At 41.6% G+C, this 27,462-nt stretch overlaps 2 protein-coding genes across 2 annotated transcripts in view; one reads left to right on the top strand and one right to left on the bottom strand.

Moving 5' to 3' along the window:
* The window catches only part of esf1 (ESF1, nucleolar pre-rRNA processing protein, homolog (S. cerevisiae)), a 95,513-nt gene extending 84,725 nt beyond the window's left edge, over positions 1-10,788 (bottom strand). The window contains exons 1-2 of the mRNA XM_070889822.1: positions 10,741-10,788; positions 9,103-9,875 (exon numbers count right to left, since the gene is read on the bottom strand). Of these exons, the coding sequence (XP_070745923.1) occupies positions 9,103-9,841 (739 nt within the window). The 5' untranslated portion in view covers positions 9,842-9,875; positions 10,741-10,788. The remainder of the gene's footprint in view (positions 1-9,102; positions 9,876-10,740) is intronic.
* A 288-nt stretch (positions 10,789-11,076) lies between these two features.
* ndufaf5 (NADH:ubiquinone oxidoreductase complex assembly factor 5) lies at positions 11,077-27,462 on the top strand. The gene is made up of 11 exons (XM_070889841.1): positions 11,077-11,424; positions 13,364-13,404; positions 13,588-13,651; positions 14,399-14,446; positions 15,349-15,452; positions 15,726-15,765; positions 19,423-19,620; positions 20,322-20,382; positions 22,207-22,290; positions 23,376-23,458; positions 27,271-27,462. Exons 1-11 carry the CDS (start codon positions 11,158-11,160, stop codon positions 27,355-27,357), a joined length of 1,077 nt encoding a protein of 358 aa, XP_070745942.1. The 5' UTR covers positions 11,077-11,157; the 3' UTR covers positions 27,358-27,462.

Here is a 27,462-nt window from a genome sequence, read left to right as displayed (position 1 = left end):
TTGCCAGCATCACTCACATTCCAAGAACAATTTTTAACAACAAGAACACAGGAACTCAACACTTCCAGCAGCCGATTGTGGTGCACTCACCCTGTGAGCACTGGATAGTCGATGCATATAACCACAACGTGACTGCTTTAAACAAATGTGTAGACAATGTAATTTCATGGAGAAAGATATGTTTTGCGTACTGAATAAATGCAAAGCATATCAGTCCCTCAGCGCAACCAAAAATCTAGCACCCTGAAGCCAACTGGCCAAGCAGATCCAAGCACATGCATGTGTTACCTCCAGATTGATACTCCAACGCTCTCCTTGCAAGTCTTCCAATGCCCATCCTCTTTGAAGAAATAAGAGGAGCCAAGGGTAATACAGTGGATGTGGTATAGATGGACTTTCAGAACACCTTCGATAAGATACCACATAAGAGGCTCATGACAAAGTTCAGGGCATCTGGAGTCAAGGGCCAGGTAGCAGAACAGATTGAAAGATGGCCACAAAACAGAGAGTAGGAGTTAAGGAAAGTTTCTTGGACTGGCAGAAAATGGGAAGTGGTGTCCCATGAGGATCTGTGTTGGGATCATTTTTGTTCACCAATTACATAAATGATTTACACTCAGGAATTGGAGGTATGGTGTCAAAATGTACAATATCATCAAATTGGATGGCGTAGCTAATAATGTGGAGGACTGCACCAAAATACAGGAAGACGTGAACAGGCTTGCAGAGTGAGCAGATAAACAGCAAATTAAATACAATATAGTGAAGTGTTAGGTGCTTCAGTTTGGTAGGAGGAATAAGGAGGCCACTTATTCCTTGGAAGGTGAGAAACTTCATGGGGTAGAGGAGCAAAGATATCTGGGAACACAGATATATAAATCATTAAAAGTAGCAACACACGTTGTTAAAATCATAAAGAATGCAAACAAAGTACTGGGGTCCATAGCTGGAGGAATAGAGCATAAAAGTAGGGAGGTAATGTGCAATTTATACAGAACTGTGGTTAGACTACACTTGGACTACAGTGTCCGTTTCTGTTCTCCATACGACAAAAATGATATTGAAAACTGGAGAAAATGCAGAAAAAAATTGACACGAATGTTACCAGAATTGAGAAGATACAACTATCAGAAAAGAATGAGGAGGCTAGGACTCTTTTCTCAGGAAAAGAAAAGACGAAGAGGTGACCCGCTAGAGTTCTTTAAAATTATGAAGGCGTGTAATGGGATGGATGTGGACAAATTATCGCCATTAAAAAAAATACTGCGGATGCTGAAAATCTGAATTAAAATCAGAAAATGCTGGAAACAGAGTTAACATTTCAGGTCGATGACCTTTTGTCAGAACTGGAAAAGTTAGAGGCGCAACAGGTTTTAAGCAAGTAGAGGCAGAGAAAGTGGGGGGGAGGAAGAACAAAAGGGAAGGTCTGTGATAGAGTGGAAGGCAGGAGAGATTAAATGACAAAAATATATGATTGTGCAAGGCAAAAGCAGATGGTAATGGTACAAGCGAAGAAATAAAAGATGGGTCTATAAGAGGTGTAAATGGTAACAGCAGAATCATCAATAATTGCTGTCCATAAAAAATGGGGTTAGAGGTTATGGTCTGAAATTGCTGAACTCAATGTTGAGTCCAGAAGGCTGTAAAGTGCCTCATCGAAAGATGAGGTGCTGTTCCTCGGACTTATGTTGAGCTTCATTGGAACAGTGCAAGAGGGCAAGGACAAAGAGGTCAGTGTGGAAGTGGAGCGGAGAATTAAAGTGACAGGCAATCAGAAGCTCGGGGTCACGCATGTAGACTGAATGGAGATGCACCCAATCTGTGTTTGGTCTCCCCAATGTCGAGTAAATCGCTGGCTGTTTCACCTGGAAGGAGTGTTTGGGGCCCTAGACAGTGGAAAGAGAGGACGTAAAAGGGCAGGTGTTACACCTCCTGCGCTTGCACGGGAAGGTGCAGTAGGAAGGGGAGGGGGATGTTTAGGCTGATTGAGGAATGGACCAGGGTGTCGCAGAAGGAGCGGTTCCTTCGGAATCCTGAAAGGGGAGGGGAAGATGTGATTGGTGGTGGGATCACGCTGGAGGTGACAGAAATGGCGGAGCATGATCAGTTGAATGTGGAGGCTGATGGGGTGGAAGGTGAGGACAAGGAGAACCCTGTCGTGGTTCTGGGAGGGAGGGGAAGGAATGAGAGCAGAAGTGCAAGAAATGGAACGGACGCGGTCGAGGGCCCTGTCAACCACAGTAGAGGGGAAGTCTCGGTTGAGGAAAAAGGAAGTCATATCAGAAGCACTAGTATGGAAGGTGGCATTGTCACCAACGGAGACAGAGAAACTGGGAGAATGGAATAGAGTCCTCACAGGAAGCAAGGTGGGAGGAAGTGCAGTCAAGGTAGTTGTGGGAAGCAGTGGGCTCATAGTGGATGTTGATCGATAGCCTATCCCCAGAGACAGAGAATTTAAGGAAAGGAAGAGAAGTCAGAGATGGACCATGTGAAAGTGAGGGAAGGGTGGAAATTGTAAGCAAAGTGAATTATATTTTCCAGTTCAGGGTGAGAGCAGGAAACGGCACTGATGCAGTCATCAATCTTCCAGAAAAAGAGGTGAAGGAGGGGACCTGAATAGAACTGGAACAAAGAATGTTCCATATATCCATGAAAAGTCAGACATAGCTAGGACTCATGTGGGTTCCCATGGCAACACCTTTTAATTGAAGGAAGTGAGTTAAAGGAGAAGTTGTTCAATCTGAGAACAAGTTCAGCCAGGCGGAGGAAGATGGTGGTGGATAGGCACTGGTTGGGCTTCTGTTCCAAGGAAGAAGCATAGCGCCCGCAGGCCGTCCTGGTGGGGGATGGAGGTGTAGAGGGATTGGACGTCTCTGGTGAAAAGGACAGTTTGGACCAGGAAACCGGAAAGTTAAAGTGGCGAAGGGCATTGGAAGAGTCGCAGATGTAGGTGGGAAGAGTCCAGACAAGGGAAGAAAGAAATAGATTCGAGATAGGAAGAAATCAGTTCCGTGGGGCAAGAACAGGCTGAAACGATGGGCAATCCTGTTTGTGGATATTAGGAAGGAGGGCTGTGCGGGGTTGGGGTCTATGAAGTTGGAGGTTGTGATGGGGAGATCGCCAGGGGAGATGTCAGTGGCAGCCTTGGAAACGTTGGCTTGATGTTCGGTAGTGGCCGCTGGTCCTGGAGGAGGTGTCAGAGAGTTGATGTTCAGCCTTCGCATGGTAAAGGTTAGTTCACCAAACAGTGTCACCCTTGTCAGCAGGTTTGATGACAAGGTTGGGGTTGGATCTGAGAGAACGGGGGTCCTGCAAGTTCAGAGGGAGGTAGGTTGGAGTGAGTGAGGGGAACAGAGAAATTGAGACGGCGATGTCACGTTGGCAGTTCGCAACAAAAAGATCTAGAGCAGGTAAGAGGCCAGAGGGAAGGGTCCAGGTAAAACGGGAGAATTCTGAAAACGGGAAAACGGTTCCGCTGTGCAGGGGTGAGAAGGGAAGACTCCTGGCCAAAGGGCATGGCGGTGAAATTTTTTTTCCATTTGTGGGTGGGTGAGTCTATAACAAGGAGGAATAAATACAAGATAGCCACAAACAGATCAAATAAAGAATTTAGGAGGAATTTCTTTCGAGAGATTGGTTGAAGCAGACAGAATTGCTGCATTTAAGAGGAGCTTTATGCATACATGAGGCAGAAGGAAATAGAGGGATACGGAGACAGGGTGGGAGAGAAAATTACAGTGGGATTAAAGTATAAACACCCGCCACAGACCAGTTGGGGTGAATGGTCGTATCTGTGCTGTAGATTCGATGTAATTTTATGCAGGAGAACTCTCTACTCTTCAAATAGGGTCTTGAGATCTTTTATGGCACCTCCAACAATGCAGCACTCCCTTAATACTGCACTGAAGTGTCAGCTCTATTGTAGGACATGAACCAACAACAGGTAAGAGTCAAGTTGAAACTCAAACCCAATTTCTGAAGACCATATTTAAAACAAAATCATTGGCCCGGATCTTGCGGTGGTAATGATGGTGAAATGGTCACGCTCGCTGTCATTACCTCTCTGAAAATGACAGCAACTTTATGATTTAGCGCCGCACAGATGAATGCGGAAATCCTGAAGTTGTGCAACCTGTGGAACTCCCCAGAGACGGTAATCAATTCAAATCAATTGAACTGACGAAAACTTCTCCTTTTATCGGTGTTAAAAACCCACTAAAATGTTAAGCCTTGTTGAAAGAGGTGTAACTGGGTTATTAATGTCGTACTTACATAAGAACATAAGAATTAGGAACAGCCCCTCGAGCCTGCTCCGCCATTCAACAAGATCATGGCTGATCTGGCCGTGGACTCAGCTCCACTTACCTACCCGCTCCCCATAACCCTTAATGCCCTTATTGGTTAAAAATCTATCTATCTGTGACTTGAATATATTCAATGAGCAAGCCTCAACTGCTTCCTTGGGCAGAGAATTCCAGATTCACAAACCTCTGGGAGAAGAAATTCCTTCTCAACTCGGTTTTAAATTGGCTCCCCTGTATTTTGAGGCTGTGCCCCCGAGTTCAAGTCTCCCCGACCAGTGGAAACAACCTCTCTGCCTCTATCTTATCTATCCCTTTCATTATTTTAAATGTTTCTATAAGATCACCCCTCATCCTTCTGAACTCCAACGAGTAAAGACTCAGTCTACTCAATCTATCATCATAAGGTAACCCCCTCATCTCCGGAATCAGCCTAGTGAATTGTCTCTGTACCCCCTCCAAAGCTAGTATATCCTTCCTTAAGTAAGGTGACCAAAACTGCACACAGTACTCCAGGTGCGGCCTCACCAATATCCTATACAGTTGCAGAAGCACCTCCCTGCTTTTGTATTCCATCCCTCTCGCAATGAAGGCCAACATTCCATTCGCCTTCCTGATTACCTGCTGCACCTGCAAACTAACTTTTTGGGATTCATTTTTTTTATAAATTCGTAGCCAATCGTTTCCAATTCTTTGTCAAGTCACAAACGCCAGAGGTCACCCTGCACCAGTCAAGGATCACTCTGCGCCAATGCTCTTAGCCAAAAGGCCTAGAGCCACTGCACCGTTCCTGGAAGTACTGCAATACCAGGTTCGTGCCATGGAGGTGGATGGGTCAGGTCCCCCACACACCTCCGTGGAGGTGGATGGGTCAAGCCATCCCACCCACCTCCTGTTTGCACAAGGGCTCTAAAAGAGTTTCACTCTAAAAGAGTTTCATGCACAAGGGCCCCCAGGTCCCTCTGCACCGCAGCATGTTGTAATTTCTCCCCATTCAAATAATATTCCCTTTTACTGTTTTTTTCCCCCAAGGTGGATGAACTCACACTTTCCGACATTGTATTCCATCTGCCAAACCTTCGCCCATTTGCTTAACCTATCTAAATCTCTTTGCAGCCTCTGTGTCCTCTACACAACCCGCTTTCCCACTAATCTTTGTGTCATCTGCAAATTTTGTTACACTACACTCTGTCCCCTCTTCCAGGTCATCTATGTATATTGTAAACAGTTGTGGTCCCAGCACCGATCCCTGTGGCACACCACTAACCACCGATTTCCAACCCGAAAAGGACCCATTTATCCCGACTCTCTGCTTTCTGTTAGCATGGATAGAGAATTGGCTGGCTAATACATTTCCACTGTCTCCGCGTACCTTTATCTTCTGCAGTAACCTTTTGTGTGGCACCATATCGAATGCCTTTTGGAAATCTAAATACACCACATCCATCGGTACAACTCTATCCACCATACTCGTTATATCCTTAAAGAATTCCAGTAAATTAGTTAAACATGATTTCGCCTTCATGAATCTATGCTGCGTCTGCTTGATTGCACTATTCCTATCTAGATGTCCCGCTATTTCTTCCTTAATGATAGCTTCAAGCATTTTTCCCACTACAGATGTTAAACTAACCGGCCTATAGTTACCTGCCTTTTGTCTGCCCCCTTTTTTAAACAGAGGCGTTACATTAGCTGCTTTCCAATCCGCTGGTACCTCCCCAGAGTCCAGAGAATTTTGGTAGATTATAACCAATGCATCTGCTGTAACTTCTGCCATCTCTTTTAATACTCTGGGATGCATTTCATCAGGACCAGGGGACTTGTCTACCTTGAGTCCCATTAGCCTGTCCAGCACTACCCCCCTAGTGATAGTGATTGTCTCAAGGTCCTCCCTTCCCACATTCCTGTGACCAGCAATTTCTGGCATGGTTTCTGTGTCTTCCACTGTGAAGACCGAAGCAAAATAATTGTTTAAGGTCTCAGCCATTTCCACATTTCCCATTATTAAATCCCCCTTTTCATCTTCCAAGGGACCAACATTTACTTTAGTCACTCTTTTCCGTTTTATATATCTGTAAAAGCTTTTACTATCCGTTTTTATGTTTTGCGCAAGTTTACCTTCGTAATCTATCTTTCCTTTCTTTATTGCTTTATTACAGTCATTCTTTGCTGTTGTTTAAAATGTTCCCAATTTTCTATTTTCCCACTAACCTTGGCCACCTTATACGCATTGGTTTTTAATTTGATACTCTCCTTTATTTCCTTGGTTATCCACGGCTGGTTATCCCTTCTCTTACCGCCCTTCTTTTTCACTGGAATATATTTTTGTAGAGCACTATGAAAGAGCTCCTTAAAAGTCCTCCACTGTTCCTCAATTGTGCCACCGTTTAGTCTGTGTTTCCAGTCTACTTTTGCCAACTCTGCCCTCATCCCACTGTAGTCCCCTTTGTTTAAGCATAGTACGCTCGTTTGAGACACTACTTCCTCACCCTCAATCTGTATTACAAATTCAACCATACTGTGATCACTCATTCCGAGAGGATCTTTTACTAGGAGATCGTTTATTATTCCTGTCTCATTACACAGGACCAGATCTAAGATAGCTTGCTCCCTTGTAGGTTCTGTAACATACTGTTCTAAGAAACTATCCCGTATGCATTCTATGAATTCCTCCTCCAGGCTACCCCGTGCAATTTGATTTGACCAATCGATATGTAAAGGTTAAAATCCCCCATGACTACTGCCGTTCCTTTTTCACATGCCTTCAGTATTCCCTTGATTATTGCCCGCCCCACTGTGAAGTTATTATTTGGGGGCCTATAAACTATGCCCACCAGTGACTTTTTCCCCTTACTATCTCTAATCTCCACCCACAATGATTCAACATTTTGTTCATTAGAGCCAATATCGTCTCTCACAACTGCCCTGATATCATCCTTTATTAACAGAGCTACCCCACCTCCTTTCCCTTCTTGTCTATCTTTCCGAATCGTCAGATACTCCTGTATGTTTAATTCTCAGGCTTGGCCACCCTGCAACCACGTTTCTGTAATGGCCACCAAATCATACCCATTTGTAATGATTTGTGCCGTCAACTCATTTAATTTATTTTGAATGCTGCGTGCGTTTAGGTAGAGTATTTTAATACTAGTTTTTAAACCATGATTTCTAGTTTTGACCCCTCCTGCAGCCCCTTTACATTCAGTGGCTCTTTTTGTTTTTTGCCTTGGGTTTCTCTGCCCTCCACTTTTACTCATCTCCTTTCTGTCTTTTGCTTTTGTCTCCTTTTTGTTTCCTCTGTCTCCCCGCATTGGTTCCCATCCCCCTGCCATATTAGTTTAACTCCTCCCAAACAGCACTAGCAAACACTCCCCGGACATTGGTTCCGGTCCTGCCTAGGTGCAGACCGTCCGGTTTGTACTGGTCCCACCTCCCCCAGAACCGGTTCCAATGCTCCAGGAATTTGAATCCCTCCCTGCTGCACCACTGCTCAAGCCATGTATTCATCTGAGCTATCCTGCGATTCCTACTCTGACTAGCACGTGGCACTGATAGCAATCCTGAGATTACTACTTTTGAGGTCCTACGTTTTAATTTAGCTCCTAGCTCCTTAAATTCGTCTTGTAGGACCTCATCCCTTTTTTTTTAAACTATATCGTTGGTACCAATGTGCACCACGACAACTGGCTGTTCACCCTCCCTTTTCAGAATGTCCTATACCCGCTCCGAGACATCCTTGACCCTTGCACCAGGGAGGCAACATACCATCCTGGAGTCTCGGTTGCGGCCGCAGAAACGCCTATCTATTCCCTTTACAATCGAATCCCCTATCACTATTGCTCTCCCACTCTTTTTCCTGCCCTCCTGTGCAGCAGTACTAACTGCTGAACAACTGTTCGGGCCCTGAAAAACAAATTTTATATTTGTGGAATGTCAAATTATTCCATTAATATGATTAAGGATTACAAAGTTTTAAATATATTTTAAAAGTTTGTTTATGATATTTCAGCATCTACCTTAATCCTATGTCTACGCCCCAATCGTTATTTCGCTCTCTGTAAAATGTATAGCTTGCTGTCTACGAGAATTCTTCAATGGGCTTTCAAAAGGGAATTAGATAAGTACCCGAAGGAAAAACATTTGAAGGGAAAGGACGGGGGAGTGGGACCAGCTGAAATTCTCTTCCAGCGAGCTGGCATGGGCTCGACAGGCCGAATAGCCTCCTTCTGTGCTGTAACCATTCTATGATTAGTTGGTTAGCCTGCTTGATGACATCACTGTTGCTGGATGCTGGAGATTTGCTTGATTTGGCCCCAGATTCAAACTACCATCGGGAGAGCTGAAATTGACGCCACAGAGATCGCTAGATATTCATGGGCAGCTTTCTTCAAGCTCAGGGGCAAGCGCTGTCGCTTCGCCACTGACTACAGGTCCCAGACCAATGAATGGCTGATGGCAAAGAAATTAATGTCAATAATTAACCCAACAAACAGAATTTAAGTTTCAAACTGAAAACAAGGAAAATGACCACTTCTGAAATTGTTCAATAATATCCAGTCCAATACCTGGAGAATAACAAAATCTTAAATGTTTGCATGGGCGTTAACAGCTCACATTTGACATATTAGGGCTGACCTGTAGTACCAAACTTTCAAATATAAAACGTAAGCAAACAGAAATGTACTGAAACATGTAAATTCATATATATATCTGACGGCAGATATATTGTCGTCGGAGCTGGTCTCAAGGTCAATGAGGAAGGTTAAAAAAAAAAGAGGAGAAATCCAGGAAAACCACATACCTAGTTCAATTTCATCTTCTGAGGTACAAGGTTTAACTGTATTCAGACTTTTCAAACTTCTTTCTTGATTCCCTGCTACTAATTGTTTCACTTTATCAGCTTGATTTCTGTTGATATTTTTCTTTAGTAGTTTCTGGGAGGAAATGGATTCCTTTTTCTTTGCACTTGTGAGTTCCATTTCATCATCACTGCCGTCAGAACTATCATTTTTTAATACTCCCATCTCACTCGCTGTCCGTTTAAGCTTTGCCTTTTTTACTTGACTCTTGTTAGAGACGTCAACAAAATTGTCAATGAGCACCTCAGTTTCCAGTTCTTTTGTTTTTTGTTTTGTCGCCTGGTCCACATCAGATTTTAAAAATGTCTCCTGCTTTTTCTTCTTTTTGTTTATGACCGTGCTGCCTTTTGCATCTTTGTCAGAACCACGCTGCTCTTTTTGTTTCAATTTTTTCCCCGTCTCTTTATTTTTCTTTTTTTTGCGTTCATTATCAGCCAAGTCAGAGTCATCGGAGTCCAAATCATAAAACCGCTTCAGGTCCTCTGTTGTGCTGTGGTTGATTGGTCTTCCTCTCTTATCCACTGTATAATTCAGTTTGAACTTCTTATCGTGAAACATTCCCTGAAATCTTTTATCAATCTTGATCTTGCGCTCCTTCTCAGGCATCTCCCAGAACCTGGGGTCCTTCATCACCTGAGTGAAGCGCCCATCGTTTATTATTTCCTGGGGCCTTGATGCCATTTTTGCCCAATCTTCTTTCCAAACTGACAAAAAACTGCAACAAGAGACAAACTTTTAAGAAAGAGATATCAAAAATCCCTAAAAAGCCATTATTGAAATGTATAAATTAAAAGTGAAGTACATGTGGTGTGCTTTAGTGGCAGTAATTTTCTGAATTATATATATTTTTTTAAAGTCTTGCTGGACTTTGCTGGTCGACAAAGAAAAAAAAAATCACAACTGCCTGTTTGTACCAATAAAATAGCAAAAAAAGGACACATTTTCAATAGCTGCTCCGAAAGCAAAATACTGTGGATGCTGGAAATCTGAAATAAAAACAGAAAATGCTGGAAACACTCAGCAGGTCAGGCACTATCTGTGGAGAGAGAAACAGAGTTAACGTTTCAGATCGATGCCCTTTCCAGTTCTTATGAAAGGTCATCAACATCCAGCATTTTCTGTTTATATTGCCTCTTTATACTGTCGGTCATTGGTTGTGGTTGGGGGCCAAGCATTTGATGGTTTCTCTGCTGGTGAGCAAACCATTAACGGTTAATCTTGTTACAAATAAGCAGGATTTCTGTTCCTAAACCATGAACTCTACGGTTCGTATTCTGTATTTAGTTGAAACAGTATCTTTTTTATTTTGGTGGCATCTGATGATTATTTTGGCATTTTTTCAGTTTGATAGGATCCTAAATGGTGCCCCCATCTTCTTTCTTCAATAAAGGCCCTCATGCCTTCACTGCACCGTTATCGACTCGCACTTCCAACAAGTCGCCACACAAAAAATGTAAAAATCTAAACGTGCAAAGGCGAGTCAAAGGAACGGCAGCCGTGGCTTGGTGCCTGTGAGGCGCCTTGGGACGCTGCACGACGTTAATGGGTCTATATAAATGTGTGACAGTTTGTACACCAACCTGCGCTCCACGCGTCGCGCCGTCTTCGTGACACTCCCACACACCACCGCGGCGTGACCCCTCACCTGCAGGGAATGGGCGAGCTCAAGGCGCATTTTTTTTGGGGGGGGGAGCTTGGGTCAGCCCATCGTCTCCTGGCATTGCCCGCTGATCCGGTTTTTCTTCAATAAAAACAGAAAATATTGGAAATACTCAGCAAGCCAGGCAGCCTCTGTGGAGAGAGAAACGCAGTTAATGTTTTAGGTCGACGACCTTTTTCCCGTGTTTTCATGTGTTGGACACTTATCCCCTTTCATTAAATGGTTGAGTCAGACTTTATCAGCGCATGTGTGGAGGACAGAACCCGAGTGACGGAGGCAGAGAGTGAGAGTCGGGGCAGACAACGAGCGAGAAACACTGGTGCTTTCCTCCCCGAGGATGAGCGGGGTGGTCTCCGCGTTCTCCTATCTGCGTTGTTCGGCCAGCCGGTGTGATCGGCGGCTTGTGTTCCCCGACCTCCGCCGGCTGCTTCAGGCTTCCTCCAGCTCAAGGTCAGGTTCGGGGAGCAGCGCGAAGCGCGGGCGGTCGCTGTGCTCCAGAGCAGGGGGCGGAGTGAACGTGTTTGACAGGAAGATGAAAAGGCGGCAGAAAAACTGGGCGTCCTCCATGCCCGAAAGTGCTAAATATGATTATCTGAAAGAGGAGGTGAGTTTGCACACTGCCCCTGCAATGGCACACCTTTCCAATGGCGGGCAGACATTAACTAACATTTGTTATGTAAACTTAAAAAAAATTACAAGTACTTATTACTTAAAGTAATCTGAATGAAATGTTTTTTCTGTTGTTGAGTGCTCTTCTCCATTCATGGGAACAGAAGGAGGCCCTCTAACCTGTTCTGCTATTCCGTTAGATCACGACTGATTTGTGTCTCAACTCCATCTACCCGACTTTGTTCCATTGTCCCTTAATTTCACTACACTCTAAACTACACTTCCTCCAAAACTCTGCTGCCGTACTCTATCCTATCCCTCACTGTTCTCTTTGCCTATCACCTGATCTACATTGGCTCCCAGACTCCAAACATATCAATTAAAATGATCATTCCTATGTTTTTAAGATCATCTTTTCATGACCTTGCCCCTCCCTATCTCATCTCCAGTGTTGACCCCCCCCCCCCCCCCCCCCCAAACTCTCTGGACCTCTGACTATGGCTTGTTCATCCTTCACCCCACCATTGACAGTCCTGCCTTCAGCCACAGAGGCACATATTCCAATTTCCCCCTTTAAGATCCTCGTTGGGCAAGCTTTTAGTTACCTCCCTCCTAATATTCCTTCCTTTTTAACTCGAGGTCCATTTTTCTGATTACACCTCTGAAATGCTTTGGGGAGTTTTCCTATGTTAAAAGTGCTATGTAAATGCAAAATGTTATTTTGTCAAGAATCTGTGCATGGGTGCTTGGATATGGACCAGAAAGTAGAAGCTTTGTTATACTTGTGCAAAATCAAAAAGATATTTTTGGGGGGCTGGAAAATGTATTCAAGTATTATATAAATGAAAATTGTTTGTTTTAATTTGGGATACCCTTGAGATATCTTTTAAAATATATGAAGAATATAGTTTTGATGCGATCCTGATTTTAATTGAAAATAATACTGGGATTTTTAAAAATCCATTCAATGGATGTAGGTGTTGCTGGGAAGGCCAGCATTTATTGCCCATCCCTAATTGCGCTTGAGAAGGTGGTGAGCCACCTTCTTGAACCGCTGCTGTCCGTGTGATGAAGGCAGTCCCATAGTGCTGTTTGGTAGTGAGTTCCAGGATTTTGACCCAGTGATGATAAAAACGGTGATAGGGGCATTGTGACTTTTTTTGTCAGTCCTGCATTTTTTGGTTGCTTTAAGAAGACAAGTCTTTTATTTAAGACTTTAGTCTGGAGTTGGTGTTCTCCTATGCCAGAGAAGAAGGAGTAAGACATGTATTCACTTAATTTCCTATGCTGCAAGTGTCTGATGTCAGTTACCTTGTCGGGAAGTGATAAGTGGAGACTAGGCACCCCCTCAAGTAAACATTGCAGGGCAAGGTAGCCATGTTCTTGCTGATTGAATACAGAATGATATTGGGAGATGGCTGTTGCTTGCCAAGTTTCTTGAACAGTACTGGTGTCTATGAACTTAATAGGGAGACAGCAACCTAAAAACAATGATATAGAATCATTTTGTATTTTCATGTCCTCAAGATTTGCAAAACAAAATCTGATTTGACAATAGTATTCTACTGAGTTCCTCAAAATTTCAGAGTGTTTTGTCAGTGATTCCTTGTTGCTATGTTTTTTTGCGCTGGGACTGCTGGTTCAAGCCACTCTGGGAGCAGACTTAAAATATCCCAATGTTTCTGGATTTGAGTTGTGACTGGAGGGAAGTTAAATTATATATTGGTTGTGGCATGTTCCTTCCCACTTCTCACTTTACAATATCTTGGGGGCTATGTGGGGAATTCACTGGACTAAACCTGTAGGAACGGGAGCAGGCCATTCATTGATATCATGGCTGACCTATTGTAAAGTAAAACATTTCTTTGTTTAAGTTGCAGTCATGAAATATCTTTCTGTGTTCTCTAGATCACAATAATTTTGCAATTGTACAGGTTGGAAGCAGAATTGTAGACCGTGTGTTTGATATTGTGAGGTAAGTGTAAGACTGCTATGCTATCCCTTATTGTACTATAATATGACTAGTTCAATATTTTCTGGATCTACAGTGTACCCAACCTCTTGATCTTCCCCTCTATACTCTTGTTAAAGCAATAGAATTGTGCAACGATGTGCACGACATTTTATCCGTGTGTGATTTCACCTTTTTTTGTTTTAGAACCTTTCCTGTTGCACTGGACATTGGGTGTGGAAAAGGCTATTTAGCAGAAAACCTGAACAAGGTAACATTAGCATAGATGGTGGTCAAATGGTTTTTAAAAAGGTTTTAAAGGGAATTAACACCTGTGAGCTTGGTTTTAAATCAGAGACCGAAATGAAAGTTTGCTATAAAAGGCTTATGTGAAGTTCATTTGGGAAGTCTCAACCCATTATCTAATGCACACAAGTCCATAGCACAAACTGCTCAACATAATTACTTTTTAAATTGGGAGATTTTCTCATAAAAGCTCTAAGGATAGTGTAGAAAATATGAACGTTTAGATAGTTGCAGCATTCCAAAATGAGACATGATACTTGTATTGCCAGTGTAGATTTGTTTCCCAGTTAAATTTAAATTCGGTGTGCCACTACCCCATCAAGCACGACTCTGACTTTCCATCTTGTGCATTGGACACGCCGCATAATTTTGTGCATGTCAGACTGTCATAATGCTCACAAATCATGACATCGACTAAGAATCTCTGGAGCAACAGTCCCAAGATTCAAAACAGTCATGAAACTATTGTCTATGCAGTGTGGTGGATAGAATTTTACACTGTTACTTGCTAGTTTATAAAGGGGCACAAAAATGAGCACCCTTTTTAAAATGGAAGCATTTATTCTGATAAGAGTGATACTGAAGAATGTAACTTTGTGCCTTTTATTAACAGTAACACAAAAACCTTAAATTAAAATAAATTGGAGCAGTTCTGTCTATAAAAAGAACTAGTTTGGTTACGTATGAGTTTAACATACTTCTGTTATTTCAGGAAACAGTTCAAAAACTCTTTCAAATGGATATTGCAGAAAATGCTTTGGTAGGTACACTGATGGATTTCTTTATGTGCTTTTTTTTTTCATTTAAAGAAAGTATTTTAGTTTAAAGGAATATTCAATGATTCAGCCCTGCAATTAATTTATTCAATACAAACGTATGACTTTTTAAAGGAGAGAATATCCACAAAATTATATGCTGTGGCCTTGTCCACTTGAGGTGCTGCTTTTAAGGGCTTGTAAACCTGAACCCCTAAATCCTTCTGCTTTTCAGCTCCCAGCTTTGCCCCATTGAAAATTAACAATTGGTAAAGAACTCCTTGGAGAACCTCATAGCACATTATATATTAATAATTAAAGCTTTGCCAAATAGTTTAAAGCTGACTAATCTCTTAAAATGTCAGCAATGTTTCCAATAGAATTATTTTCATCATTTCTACTGAAGTTACCAGCTTTCCTCCTGAAGATATACATCCTAGAAGCATGTTGGTACACTATTTTGAAACAAATGATTTGTTGCATACAAGTTAAATACAGACCAGCTGTGAACGTGGTGCTGTGCACTAATGTTACCAAACTTGTGGTAAAATGGTAGGATAGGAATTTTCACCGACAATTTTATCCTTTTTCCCTCAATCCCCAGGTAGGTGATCTCATCTGGAGGCGCCAAACTGAGGTGGTGTTTGTACAAAGTTTGGAGGGAAAGTCAGCATTTTGCCCAATTGTACATGCCCAAGGAGCAGTGTCTCAGCTGCAGCAGTCTGATAATAGCTTGTAACATGAAGAAACAGAATGAGCTTTGGGGACAAAATAACTTAATTAGGGGGTGGAGGAGAGAATGCAGAGTAATCCTGGGTCCAGAACATTTGTACTTTGGTTGTTGTGCTGTTTAATAGCTGTACCTTTTTTTTAGGCAGTTCTTTTTGTTTTAAATGTTCCTTTGCAGAAACATCCAATTGAGACTGAAATTCCCACCTATCGTATCTTGGCAGATGAAGAGTTTCTTCCATTCAAAGAAAATACATTTGATCTCATTCTTAGCAGTTTATGGTATGTGAAGTGTGATTAAACCACCAGCTCTTCTAAATGAATAAAAGCAGCTGATCAGTTCCCATTGGAAATAGTTAAATACTTGATCTAGGAATTATGTTTGTACAATGTTATGTAAATCAAATGTTTCCTGAGACTAATGTGATTTGCAAAGGACATTGATTTGAATTTTACAAAATAGTTTAATTTGAATAAATGTAATCCCTGATTGCTTGTAATTGGAATACTTTAAAAGAACGTTATTTAAAATCTGCCTTTTTTTTAAATTTTCAGTCTGCATTGGGTGAATGACCTCCCGGGAGCATTCAAACAGGTGAGAATGCCTTTAGCACTTTTCCAAACAAGTAGGCAGAAATAAATTGAATGATAGACATATTTATTGCACAGCTGATACTGGTTTTGGAAAGTGTCTCATAGTTGCTTAATTTTGTATCTGTTGGAGCACATTTCCATGTTTAAAAAAGGATAGTCATATTTTCCAAGTAAGCATATTCAGTTCAGTATAAGCGGCCATCATAATCTCAATTGCATTACATGTAACCTTGAAAGTGACGATTGACACATTTGATCTATCAATTCAGTGTTCAATAATGAAGCATAAGGAGTGACTACAGTAATCTTTTTTTCCTGACACAAACCATAGAAATATTTTACAGTAAAATGTGTTTTATTGTCATACATCAGCAAAGTAACTAATAAATGTGTGCGCTTATAAATTAACATTCAGCCCAATGTGGCTTCCTGCTGGACTGCTTTCACTAATGATCAAAAGAACAGGAATATTTGAGCAAAGGGTTCTCCACAGTTTGCATTCATGCCTTTGATGGTTGGCCAACATGGAGATGCACATCTGTGGAAATGGTCTTGCAAGTTTTGCCTTCCTGAAATGATGTAGTTTCAGGATCCTGTCTGATGTTTGGATAAGAACTCCCGAGTCACCTGTGCAGCTTGTTGGGATTCAAATTCAGGTTGTCTGGATGGGAATTCACATTTAATTATATTAGTGAATGGGAGGACCAGGATTGGAGGGACAAATGTAGTATGGTGGGGTTAAGAATAAGTTTAATTAACAAAACAACAGCAGTTGTTTACCTACCAAGTTGTTTACCTACCAAGTTGTTTACCTACCAAGTTGTTTACCGGTGTAATCTGACAAATTCATGCCAAGCCAAAGAAGGAAATATGAGGAGTGATTCGAAGCTTGGTCAAAGAGCTGAATTTTGGGGGAGGGGGGAGGTGTATGGAGGGAAATGGATGGCTAAAGACACAGTGCCAATGGTGAGGCATACGGAGTTGGGGTGCAAAGGAGCCCAGAGTTCTGGGAGGAGTAGGTTAGAGGTGGGGAGGTAGGGAGGGGTGAGGTTATGAAGAGACTTGAATGAGGTAGGGAATTGTAAATTGAACATGTTGGGAAACCAGAAGCCAATGTAGGTCAGTGAGCACAGGGGTAATGGCTGAGAGGGACTTGGTGCAGGATGGATATGGGAAACATTGTTTTGGATGAGCTGAAGATTGTGGAGGGTGCAGGATGGGTGGCTGGCCAGGGAAGCATTGGAATAATGCTCAATCTGGTTCTGGTGATTAAATAAATCCAAGAGAAAAAAAAAGGGTTCAGCAATAAAGATGTTAGATTGGAAATTAACTGATTTCCAATGGAATAAAAGATTCCAAATTAATTGGTTGGGGAAAAAAAGGCAGATTAAACCTCGAACCAGCATTGGGAAATATTTTAAAAACAGAAGGTGGAGGTTACAGATATCTAACTAGAAGCAATGGGGTATCAATGGCTGAGGTTTAATGACTGAGAGGTTAGAGAAAAATGAGGTTTAAAATCGGAAGAATATAATACAGGGGAAAACTAACAAATATATAAAAACCATAGAAGGCTGGTGGTCACCATGAAAGGATATATTGAGGACTTTTAGCAACATGCATGAGGGAACAGCAGAAATGCTTAATTATTTTGTGGCAATCTTGAAGGTGCAAGTGGGACCATAGGAGTTCTTGACGATCATGCAGAAGAGCCACTGGAGATAAATATTCAACGGGAAACTCTCATTTAAAAAAAAAAGTTAATGGGACTAAAGATAAAAAGTCACCACGTTCGCATATGTATCCCAGAATACTGAAGAAGGGGGATGAAATGTACCAGCACTGTTCCCTCTAAGGTGCACGGCCGCACGCACGTCAGAGGTCACTCGCACTTCAAATGAAATGCCGTGCAGAGAATTGGACTGCCAGACAGCTGGACCAGTGGATTGGCCCAATACACGATAGCCCGAAATGCAGACAGTAGTTTGCGAGTCTTGCGACCTTGGAGCTGATCCCAATTGGAAAGTAACAAGAGTTGGGGCAGTGGCCACATGATAAGGGAGTGGGTGAGGGATTGGTTGTCGTTCTGAGAAGTTCCACGTGCTGCAGGCAGAAGCTGTGGAGGAGTGACGTTTAGCTAATTGCCCTGGTGATGAAGGCAGCGTTTTCCCCCCCCTCCTCTGGCGCCACGGTTCTGAGGCCTGTTACACAAACTCCGCAGTCCGAGCGGGGATTTTTCTGAGCACAGTTATTCCAGAGCGGGCCAGCTCAGTGTAGCCAGGTACCAGCTATGAGGCTGAACGAAGCTTTAAAAATCGATGGGAGATTAAACCTGCTACAGGTGAGTGAGTTGCTGAGTTTTACCTGCAACAGGTAAATAAGAAGGGACTTTGTTGCTGTCAGATGGCGATGACATGTTTTAGGAGAGGAAATGTGAAACACATGTGTGGATTTTGAGCTGTCCGTAAATCCGCTTTTAAAATAAAATAACCCTGCTGCAGATGGGTTTGTAAGATCAGGCTTTCAATCATTAGGTGAAGCAAGCAAGGAAGGTGAAGAGGAGTGATTAACACAAGTTTAACTTACTTTTATTTGGTACTTTTTAATAAATCCAATATTGCACCAGGGTTGGATTTATGGTTTTAGTCTTGTTGCTGATGAAGGTTTACAAAAACTTTAACCCAAAAAGTGGGGAAAACGAGATTACTTTTGAAAATTAGAATTCTGGCACCAGGTTGATTTAAAAAAAAATGTTTAGGTACTTCACTTTCTAGAGGCCAACCCAATTAGCATATCTGTCTGCTGAAGAATTCAAACCGCCAGGGGGCAACATAGGTTGCCTTTGTCAGAAACAAGTGTTTTTTTTATTTCAGAAAATTGTTTAAAGCCAGAAAAAAATATGGAAGTGATAATTTTACCATTAACAAAGTTGCAGAAAGGGCATGTAAATGACAAATGAAGTTCCATATAGATGTGTGAGGTGGTGCATTTTGGTATGAGGAATAAGGAGGCCACATACTGATTGGAAAATAATAGACTAAATGGAGTACAGTTGCAAAGGAGTCTCGGGACATAGGGCTCAAGTTTTGGCCTGAGTTGCTCCTATTTTTTTTTGAGCAACTAGTTTAGACTGGAGCATCTTAGAAATTGCAATTCTCGGGATTTAGTTTGCTCCAGTTCTAGTGAGTTAGAATAGTTCCATTTTAGAACAGTTTTTTTCCAAAAGAGGGTGTGTCCAGCCACTTGCGCCTGTTTTGCAAGTTTAGGCAGCGAAAACTTACTCCAAACTAACAGAATAGAGTAAGTGTAGATTTTTGTACACTCAGAAAAACCTTGCCTACACTTAGAAAATCAGGCATAGGGAACGAGAGATGGGGTTTGCGGGGGGTGTTTACAAACATGAAACACGTCACTTTTACAAATAGAGCCATCAATAATAAATGAATTTTAAAAAATCAATAAATAAAAAATTACGTTTCTACTTGCCGACTGCAGCACCAGGAGCCCTTCAACGTGCTGGGACGCCCCGCCCCGTGTGTGTCTCTGTGTCTGCAGAAATAGGTTTGAGCCCTGCACCAACTCATGCAAAAGCCAGCTAGTAATTTTGGGGGATATGGTGACTATACTGCTTACACTGATCACCCTTTGTCTTCTACAGATTCATTATTCCTTAAAACCAGATGGAGTATTCATTGGTGCCATGCTGGGAGGGGAGACTCTATATGAACTTCGTTGTTCCCTACAACTGGCAGAACTGGAGCGTGAAGGAGGTTTTGCACCTCACGTATCACCATTCACTGCTGTTACAGACCTAGGAAATCTGTTGGGACAGGCAGGATTTAACATGCTAACTGTGGTAAGGCAAATTAAATAATTAACCTTATTTAAATCTCAAAACTTCCCAACTTGCATTGAGAGAAATTTTTTTTTGAAGGAAATTTGCCCTTTTTGTATTCTAAGCACAATATTTTGTTGTTGCAACTGAAACTATGTTAAATTTATTATTTTCTTCCCATTTCCTTCAAGTAGTCTGTCTATGCCACCCCACTTCCCTGGTAGAGAGGTTAGACAGGAGAAATGGTCTCCTGGTTTCTGACAATGTCACCTTTCAACTGGCCCATTTGGGAGGTACAGAGTGGCTTGTTTAACTCTCCTCTGCCCCAGTGGGACAGGAGCTAGTCTCCACTGTTGAGATGAGGAACACTCTGTTAATCACCAGGTTAATGCCATGCCTTAATACATTGTGCTACACTAAGATCTAATCCTTCACTTGCATAAATGAAATTTAGTGTATTCATAGATGAATATAAATAAACTGAAGTTATTTAATTGCTTCTGTTCACAGGAAATTGTGGGGTAGGTTTTCATCTTCACCATCAAAACCTACCTCTTCTCTTCGTATATCTCTTTACAGATCAGTCAGCTATTAGTCAAATTTTGATCAGCCTTTTAAAACTAGAAAACATAAAAGGGATGAATTTGGGTCGAGTGGGGTAGTACTTAAAATGTGAAAAAAGTGTTGAAGAAATATTTTACATAGTGGCACATTTTCCACAGGACATTGATGAAATCCAGGTGAACTATCCAGGAGTCCTTGAAGTAATGGAGGACTTACAAGGTGGGTGTACATGTGTATCTGTCTTTGCAATATAAATACATACATAAAGACAGTATTTGGTGTACTTTTTGTCGTTTGAAATGTTATTTTTGAAAAGTTCTGTAGAAAAATAATTGCAAATCATTGAAGTTTACAGCACGGAAGGAGGCTGTTTTGGCCCATTGTGTCCGTACTGCCCAAGAAGAGGCTATCCAGCTTAATCCCACTTTCCAGCTCTTGGTCTGAAATCCTACAGGTTACGGCACTTCAAGTGTACATTGAAACACTTTTTACAAATGTGGTGAGGGTTTCTGCCACTACCACCGGTTCAGGCAGTGAGTTCCAGACCCCCACAACCCTCTGCGTGAAGAAATTTTCCCCTCAAATCCCCTCTAAATCTTCCATCAATTACTTTAAATTTATGCACTCTGGTTGTTGACCCCTCTGCCAAGGGAAATAGGTATTTTCTATCCACTATATCTAGGCCTCTCATAATTTTCTACACCTCAATGAGGTCTTCCCTCAGCAACCTCTTCCAAGGAAAACAAACCCAGCCTATCCAATCTGTCCTCATAGCTAAGATTCTCCACTCCTGGCAACATCCTTGTAAATCTCTCTACCCTCTCCAGTGCTATCACATCCTTCCTGTAATGCGGTGACCAGAACTGCACGCAGTACTCGAGCTGTGGCCGAACCAGTGTTTTATACAGTTCAAGCATAGCATCCTTCCAGTCACAAAAACACCCATCAACCATTACCTTTGCTTCCTGCCTCTGAGCCAATTTTGGATCCAACTTGCCACTTTGCCCTGGATCCCATGGACTTTTATTTTCGTGACCAGTCCTTATCAAAAGCTTTGCTAAAATCCATATACATTACATCATGGGCACTGCCCTCATCGACCCTCCTGGTTACCTCCTCTCAAAATGCAATCAAGTTGGTCAGACACAACCTTCCTGTAATACATCCGTGCTGACTATCCTTGATTAGTCCGTGTCTTTCTAAATGAAGATTTATCCTGTCCTTCAGGATTTTTTCCAATAATTTTCCCACCACTGGGGTTAGGCTGACTGGCCTGTAATTACTCGGTCTATCACTTTCTCCCTTCTTAAACAAGGGTACCACATTAGCAGTCCTCCGGCACCACACCTGAAGCCAGAGATGATTGGAAAATGATAGTCAAAGCCTCTGCTATTTCCTCTTTGGCTTCGCTCAGCAGCCTGGGATATATTTCATCCGGGCCTGGGGACTTATCCACTTTCAAAACTGCTAAACTCTTTAATATCTCTTCTCTCTGTCTCTTTCTTCTAATATTTCGCACTCCTCCTCCTCGATAGCAGTGTCTTCTTCGCCCCTCTCTTTTGTGAAAACAGATGCAAGAACCATACCACATCTTCCGCCTCCACACTGATTGCCCTCATGGTCTCGAATAGGCCCTACCCTTTCTTTAGTTATCCTCTTCTGTTAATATATATATCTAAGACATCTTAGGGTTTTCCTTGATTTTACTTGCCAAGGATTTTTCATGCTCTTGCTTTCCTTTCCTAATATCCTTTCAAATTTCATCCCCGGACTTTCTATAACTCCCCTAGAAATATGAGTAATCTCAACAAAAGTTGCATAAAACCCCTGGCATAGATTTCTGTTTGTAGCTGTTTGTGAAGAAAGTGGAAAATTGTGAACTGTTTCAGATGTGGTGCAAAAATACACCTGCAGCCCTCAGATCATAGAATGATACAGCACAGAAGGATGCCATTTGGCCCATTGTGCCTGTGCTGGAAACTTAATGTGATTTTAAACAAAAAAAATCTCTTGACTTGTGTATTTACTTCTCTAAATCTGAAGGTATGGGAGAGAGCAATTGTGCTTGGTCCAGGAAACCCTTGTTGCACAGGGACACAATGCTGGCAGCTGCAGCAATCTATAAAGGTGAGATAGTGCAAGTGTAGAGTTTGAATTGAATCTCATCTTTGGTGTGAATTAGAATATGTTGTATATTTGAGTTTTTTTTAAACGGGTGCACAAATAACCAACTTTTTTGTATACGATGGTTAACACTTTATCAGGAAATTAGGCTGTTTAAATATGCTAAGTTAACTGACCTGTCAGCATGAAGGAGCAAAAATGTAATAAAATCAAGATGCAAAAATAGCCATAGTTTAAGGATAATATTCCATTATAGCAGATCGCTTAACAATTGAAAGTACTCTTCCTCCAGTTAAGGAAGGTTAACATTTTTCTTAACTTAATGAAACAAATTTCATTGTATTTTGTTCCCCTGTCGAGACCCACTACTCGGTATTTAGCTGAAATAGCAGTTTCCTGTCTTGCATGCATCCTGATGAGTAGCCAGGATAAGAAAGGGTCTGCTGTTTTTCATGGAAGTACTTTTTAATTGGTCTTGTAACTGATCTCAGCTGGGACTTAAATTGACAAGCCTTCGTGGGAGAACAAAAATAACACCGATCTTTAATTCTCAATTTTATTTTTGAAACTTATCCAGTTGGTTTGGAGTAGTTTACATTGAAAGTACTTTCTCCCATATTAAGTATAATAGTTTTATCTGGAAGTGTATTTTTGAAAAAATAATTCCAATATAACTAATATGTGGTGGTGTATGGATGCAACCCAGGATAATTCTCCTCGTAGAAATGTGATGCAACTTGGTCCTTCATGCAAACACAAGTATTGACAAAACTGAAATAAATCAATAATGTAACAGTAGAGCGTGAGCTGCCATTTGCGTGAAGCAAAAGGTGGAGCAACGTAAATTGACACACATTACGGACTCTTAACTCGCAGCTTCTCTCCGCCTGAACTCACTGACCGTATTGTGCATTAATAACGGCGTGCATCGTGAACGCACCATTATTTTTCCGGGAAGATTTGGTCCAATATTAAGTTGTTACCAACTACCCTCCTGTGCAGTACAAGAGCGGTTTCAATTAGTTGCTGTCTCTCTAAAGTAATACAATTATATTAAAATAAACTGCTTGAATTATCTCTTTTCAAAGAGATGTATGGCAACGATGATGGATCTGTGCCAGCAACATTTCAGATTCTGTATATGATTGGTTGGAAACCTCATGAGTCACAGGTAAGTAGAATACAAATAAAATCTTGCGTTGTCATAGGTTACTAGAGAAATCGCTTTTTCTTAAACAAATGAATTTTGCATTTATGCTTTAATTTTCTCCTGTTTCAGCATCTTTGCTGTTTTCATGTAAACACAGATACAGGTTGAACCTCCCGTATCCAGAACCCTTGGGACCTGGCCTGTTATGAAGGAATTTTTCCAGATGAGGGGTGGTCATGTTAAATTGGGTGGTACAGGTATTGAGCAAGGGGATATCGAGGCTGGAAATGTGGCAGAGATCATTGGGGTGGAGGGGGGGGAACCTCAATTTGTTCATGTCTGAGTTCTGGACATGTTCCACCCAGTGGCCAGGAATGGTTCTGGACGATGGATGGTTCCATATAAGGGAGGTTCGACCTGTGTTAACAAAATTGAATAAAGAAATGTATGTTAAATTACAATTATTTTTAAACACTATTTTGTTTAAATATTTTCTGTATAAATAGTTTAAATTGTCTATGGTAGTGGTATACAGAAGCACATTTGGATATTGCAAGTTATTTTGAGAGATATTTATCAATATAAAAGAAAGTCTTGCTTTAATTATAGTGCCTTTCATGACTTGGGATGTCCTAAAGCACTTTACAGCCAATGAAGTGCTTTTGAAGTGTAGTCACTGTTGTAATGTAGGAAACACAGCAGCCAAATTGTGCACGGCAAGCTCCCACAAACAGCAATGTGATAATGACCAAATCATCTGTTTTTTAGTGATTGAGGGATAAATATTGGCCAGGACACCAGGGATAACTCCCTTGTTCTTTGAAATAGTGCCGTGGGATCTTTTACACCCACCTGAAAGGGCAGATAGGGTCTCGGTTTAACATCTCATTCGAAAGACGGCACCTCCAGCAGTGAGGCACTCCCTCACTATTACACTGGAATGTCGAATTAAAATTCTGTGCTCAAGTCTCCAGAGAGGGCCTTAAACCCACAAACTTCTAACTGTGGCGAGAGTGCTACCCACATAACAATGTCTTGCGTCTAGTTCGTGACACACAATTATTTAGGTCACGTCAAGGCTATTGCATCAATCTTACTTTCAAATTTGTATTTGGCATCATTTTGAGCAGGATAACTTAATCTGTTAAGTTAGCCATGCTAATTTGCTCAAATATATGATTGTCATTAGGCAAGTAGAAAAATATGCCACTACCAGTTAAATAGCTGAAAAAAAAATTCTCCAGTGCTTTGGAGCAAGTATCTTGCTTCCCAAACCCCACTCTATAAGGAACATTCAAGTAAACATGCCCACAAAGTCTTCCACTGTGTGTTAGGAATGCCTCTAAAGTTACATCCTCAACATCCCTCAACTAATTAGAAGGCTCTTAAGAATGTACCAGTGTGGGTTGACTAGAGTTCCCACAATGTACCTTGGGGCTGGCACCTATTAGTGAGGGATTAGGCTGACAAATATTAAGTTGTGGTATGGTCCATGAATAGACAATTTTGTCTTTTTTTTTTTAAATGTTGAATTCATCCTAAATTTCTGATTGGACAAATGAAACACATTCTCTGAGAAACAGTCTCTGATTGGAAATCTGATCCAGGAAAAATAATTTTCCCCGCGTTTCCCTTCCACCCACCTCCCCTCCCAATATGTGCTCTGACTGACTATTATTGTTCTGAATGGGGATACGCTAAACATCTCAATTAGCTCCAAACCCCTGCTCGTGTAGAATAATACAGCACAGAAGGAGCCCATTTGGCCCACCGTGTTCTGCCGGCTCTTTGAAAGAGCTATTCAGTTAGTCCCACTCCCCTGCTCTTCCCCAAAGCCCAGCAAGAGTTCCAGTTAACTTGTCCTCAGTCGGGTGGTAGGTCAAAATTACTTTCCACTGTAGCAAAGCCTTGGATTTTATCTAATGCATGTCAGTAGCTTCACTTAAATGATGGAATATTTCTTAGCCTTTGAGTTTATTCTTTAAACAATATAATTCAATTATCATTCTACACAAAAGCAATGATTTTCTGTCCTTGCACCAATAGCCAGTTGTTTAAAAAGTGAATAAAATTATCAGTTGACCACATTATATTAGCATAGCTTTAAACCTTTCCACGATCAATGGTATGAGTCATGTGATTTTTAAATAGTGATTTGCATTTAATGTGGCAATCAATTTATGACCATGAACTTAACCCAGATAGCCTCAGCTGTATCGAATGTAACAAAATCATATCTTTCTAGGGCCGTTAGGTTCGCATTCATAAATATAGCCAGCTGGGTAACTGGAGGTGAGAAAACGCACGAGAGGAAAATGGTGGTGGGTGAATGTGGGTTGTTATGCACAGAGCATAAAATAAGATGGAGATTTATTTTGAAAGTTTTATTGGAATGGAACATACATAAAGGTAATATATTAAGAGGGAAGCATTTAGGAATCTTAACTTTATTGATAGAATTTGAAAATCTGATTTAAGTGCCAGTTCTTGTCATTTATATTATATTGTCCCACACAAGAGATTAATGTGCAAAGTTAAAGCACATGGGATTGGGGGTAGTGTGCTGACGTGGATTGAGAACTGGTTGTCAGACAGGAAGCAAAGAGTAGGAGTAAACGGGTACTTTTCAGAATGGCAGGCAGTGACTAGTGGAGTGCCGCAAGGTTCTGTGCTGGGGCCCCAGCTGTTTACATTGTACATTAATGATTTAGACGAGGGGATTAAATGCAGTATCTCCAAATTTGCGGATGATACTAAGTTGGGTGGCAGTGTGAGCTGCGAGGAGGATGCTATTAGGCTGCAGAGTGACTTGGATAGGTTAGGTGAGTGGGCAAATGCATGGCAGATGAAGTATAATGTGGATAAATGTGAGGTTATCCACTTTGGTGGTAAAAACAGAGAGACAGACTATTATCTGAATGGTGACAGATTAGGAAAAGGGAAGGTGCAACGAGACCTGGGTGTCATGGTACATCAGTCATTGAAGGTTGGCATGCAGGTACAGCAGGCGGTTAAGAAAGCAAATGGCATGTTGGCCTTCATAGCGAGGGGATTTGAATACAGGGGCAGGGAGGTGTTGCTACAGTTGTACAGGGCCTTGGTGAGGCCACACCTGGAGTATTGTGTACAGTTTTGGTCTCCTAACTTGAGGAAGGACATTCTTGCTATTGAGGGAGTGCAGCGAAGGTTCACCAGACTGATTCCCGGGATGGCGGGACTGACCTATCAAGAAAGATTGGATCAATTGGGCTTGTATTCACTGGAGTTCAGAAGAATGAGAGGGGACCTCATAGAAACGTTTAAAATTCTGACGGGTTTAGACAGGTTAGATGCAGAAAGAATGTTCCCAATGTTGGGGAAGTCCAGAACCAGGGGTCACAGTCTGAGGATAAGGGGTAAGCCATTTAGGACCGAGATGAGGAGAAACTTCTTCACCCAGAGAGTGGTGAACCTGTGGAATTCTCTACCACAGAAAGTAGTTGAGGCCAATTCACTAAATATATTCAAAAGGGAGTTAGATGAAGTCCTTACTACTCGGGGGATCAAGGGTTATGGCGAGAAAGCAGGAAGGGGGTACTGAAGTTTCATGTTCAGCCATGAACTCATTGAATGGCGGTGCAGGCTAGAAGGGCTGAATGGCCTGCTCCTGCACCTATTTTCTATGTTTCTATGTATGTTTCTAAAAGCAAATATTTTTATTTGTAAACTACTATAATAATGGAGTGTATGTTTGCTGTCTGTCTCAGTGTATCCAGACTGTCTGGCATGTTCACATGCACCGAAGTAACTTATACTGTGGTGCACTACATTCATTGTATTTCTTTTCTTTTCAGGCTAAGCCAGCACAGAGAGGTTCTGCTACGTTATCAATCGGTGACCTAGGGAAAATGTCTGAACTAATAACCAGAAAGGATAAATAGTTTTAAACAATTGTAAATGTAATCTTTATATTTAAACAGCAATTGTATATCAAATTTGTTATGTACAAATGTAAATGGTAAAACATGATTCTGGTCATTTTCAAA

The sequence above is a fragment of the Pristiophorus japonicus genome, chromosome 9 (assembly GCF_044704955.1).
Source record: "Pristiophorus japonicus isolate sPriJap1 chromosome 9, sPriJap1.hap1, whole genome shotgun sequence".
NCBI lineage: Eukaryota > Metazoa > Chordata > Chondrichthyes > Pristiophoridae > Pristiophorus > Pristiophorus japonicus.
Note: the sequence above shows the minus strand (reverse complement) of the source record. Positions and strands in the feature narration are given on the sequence as shown.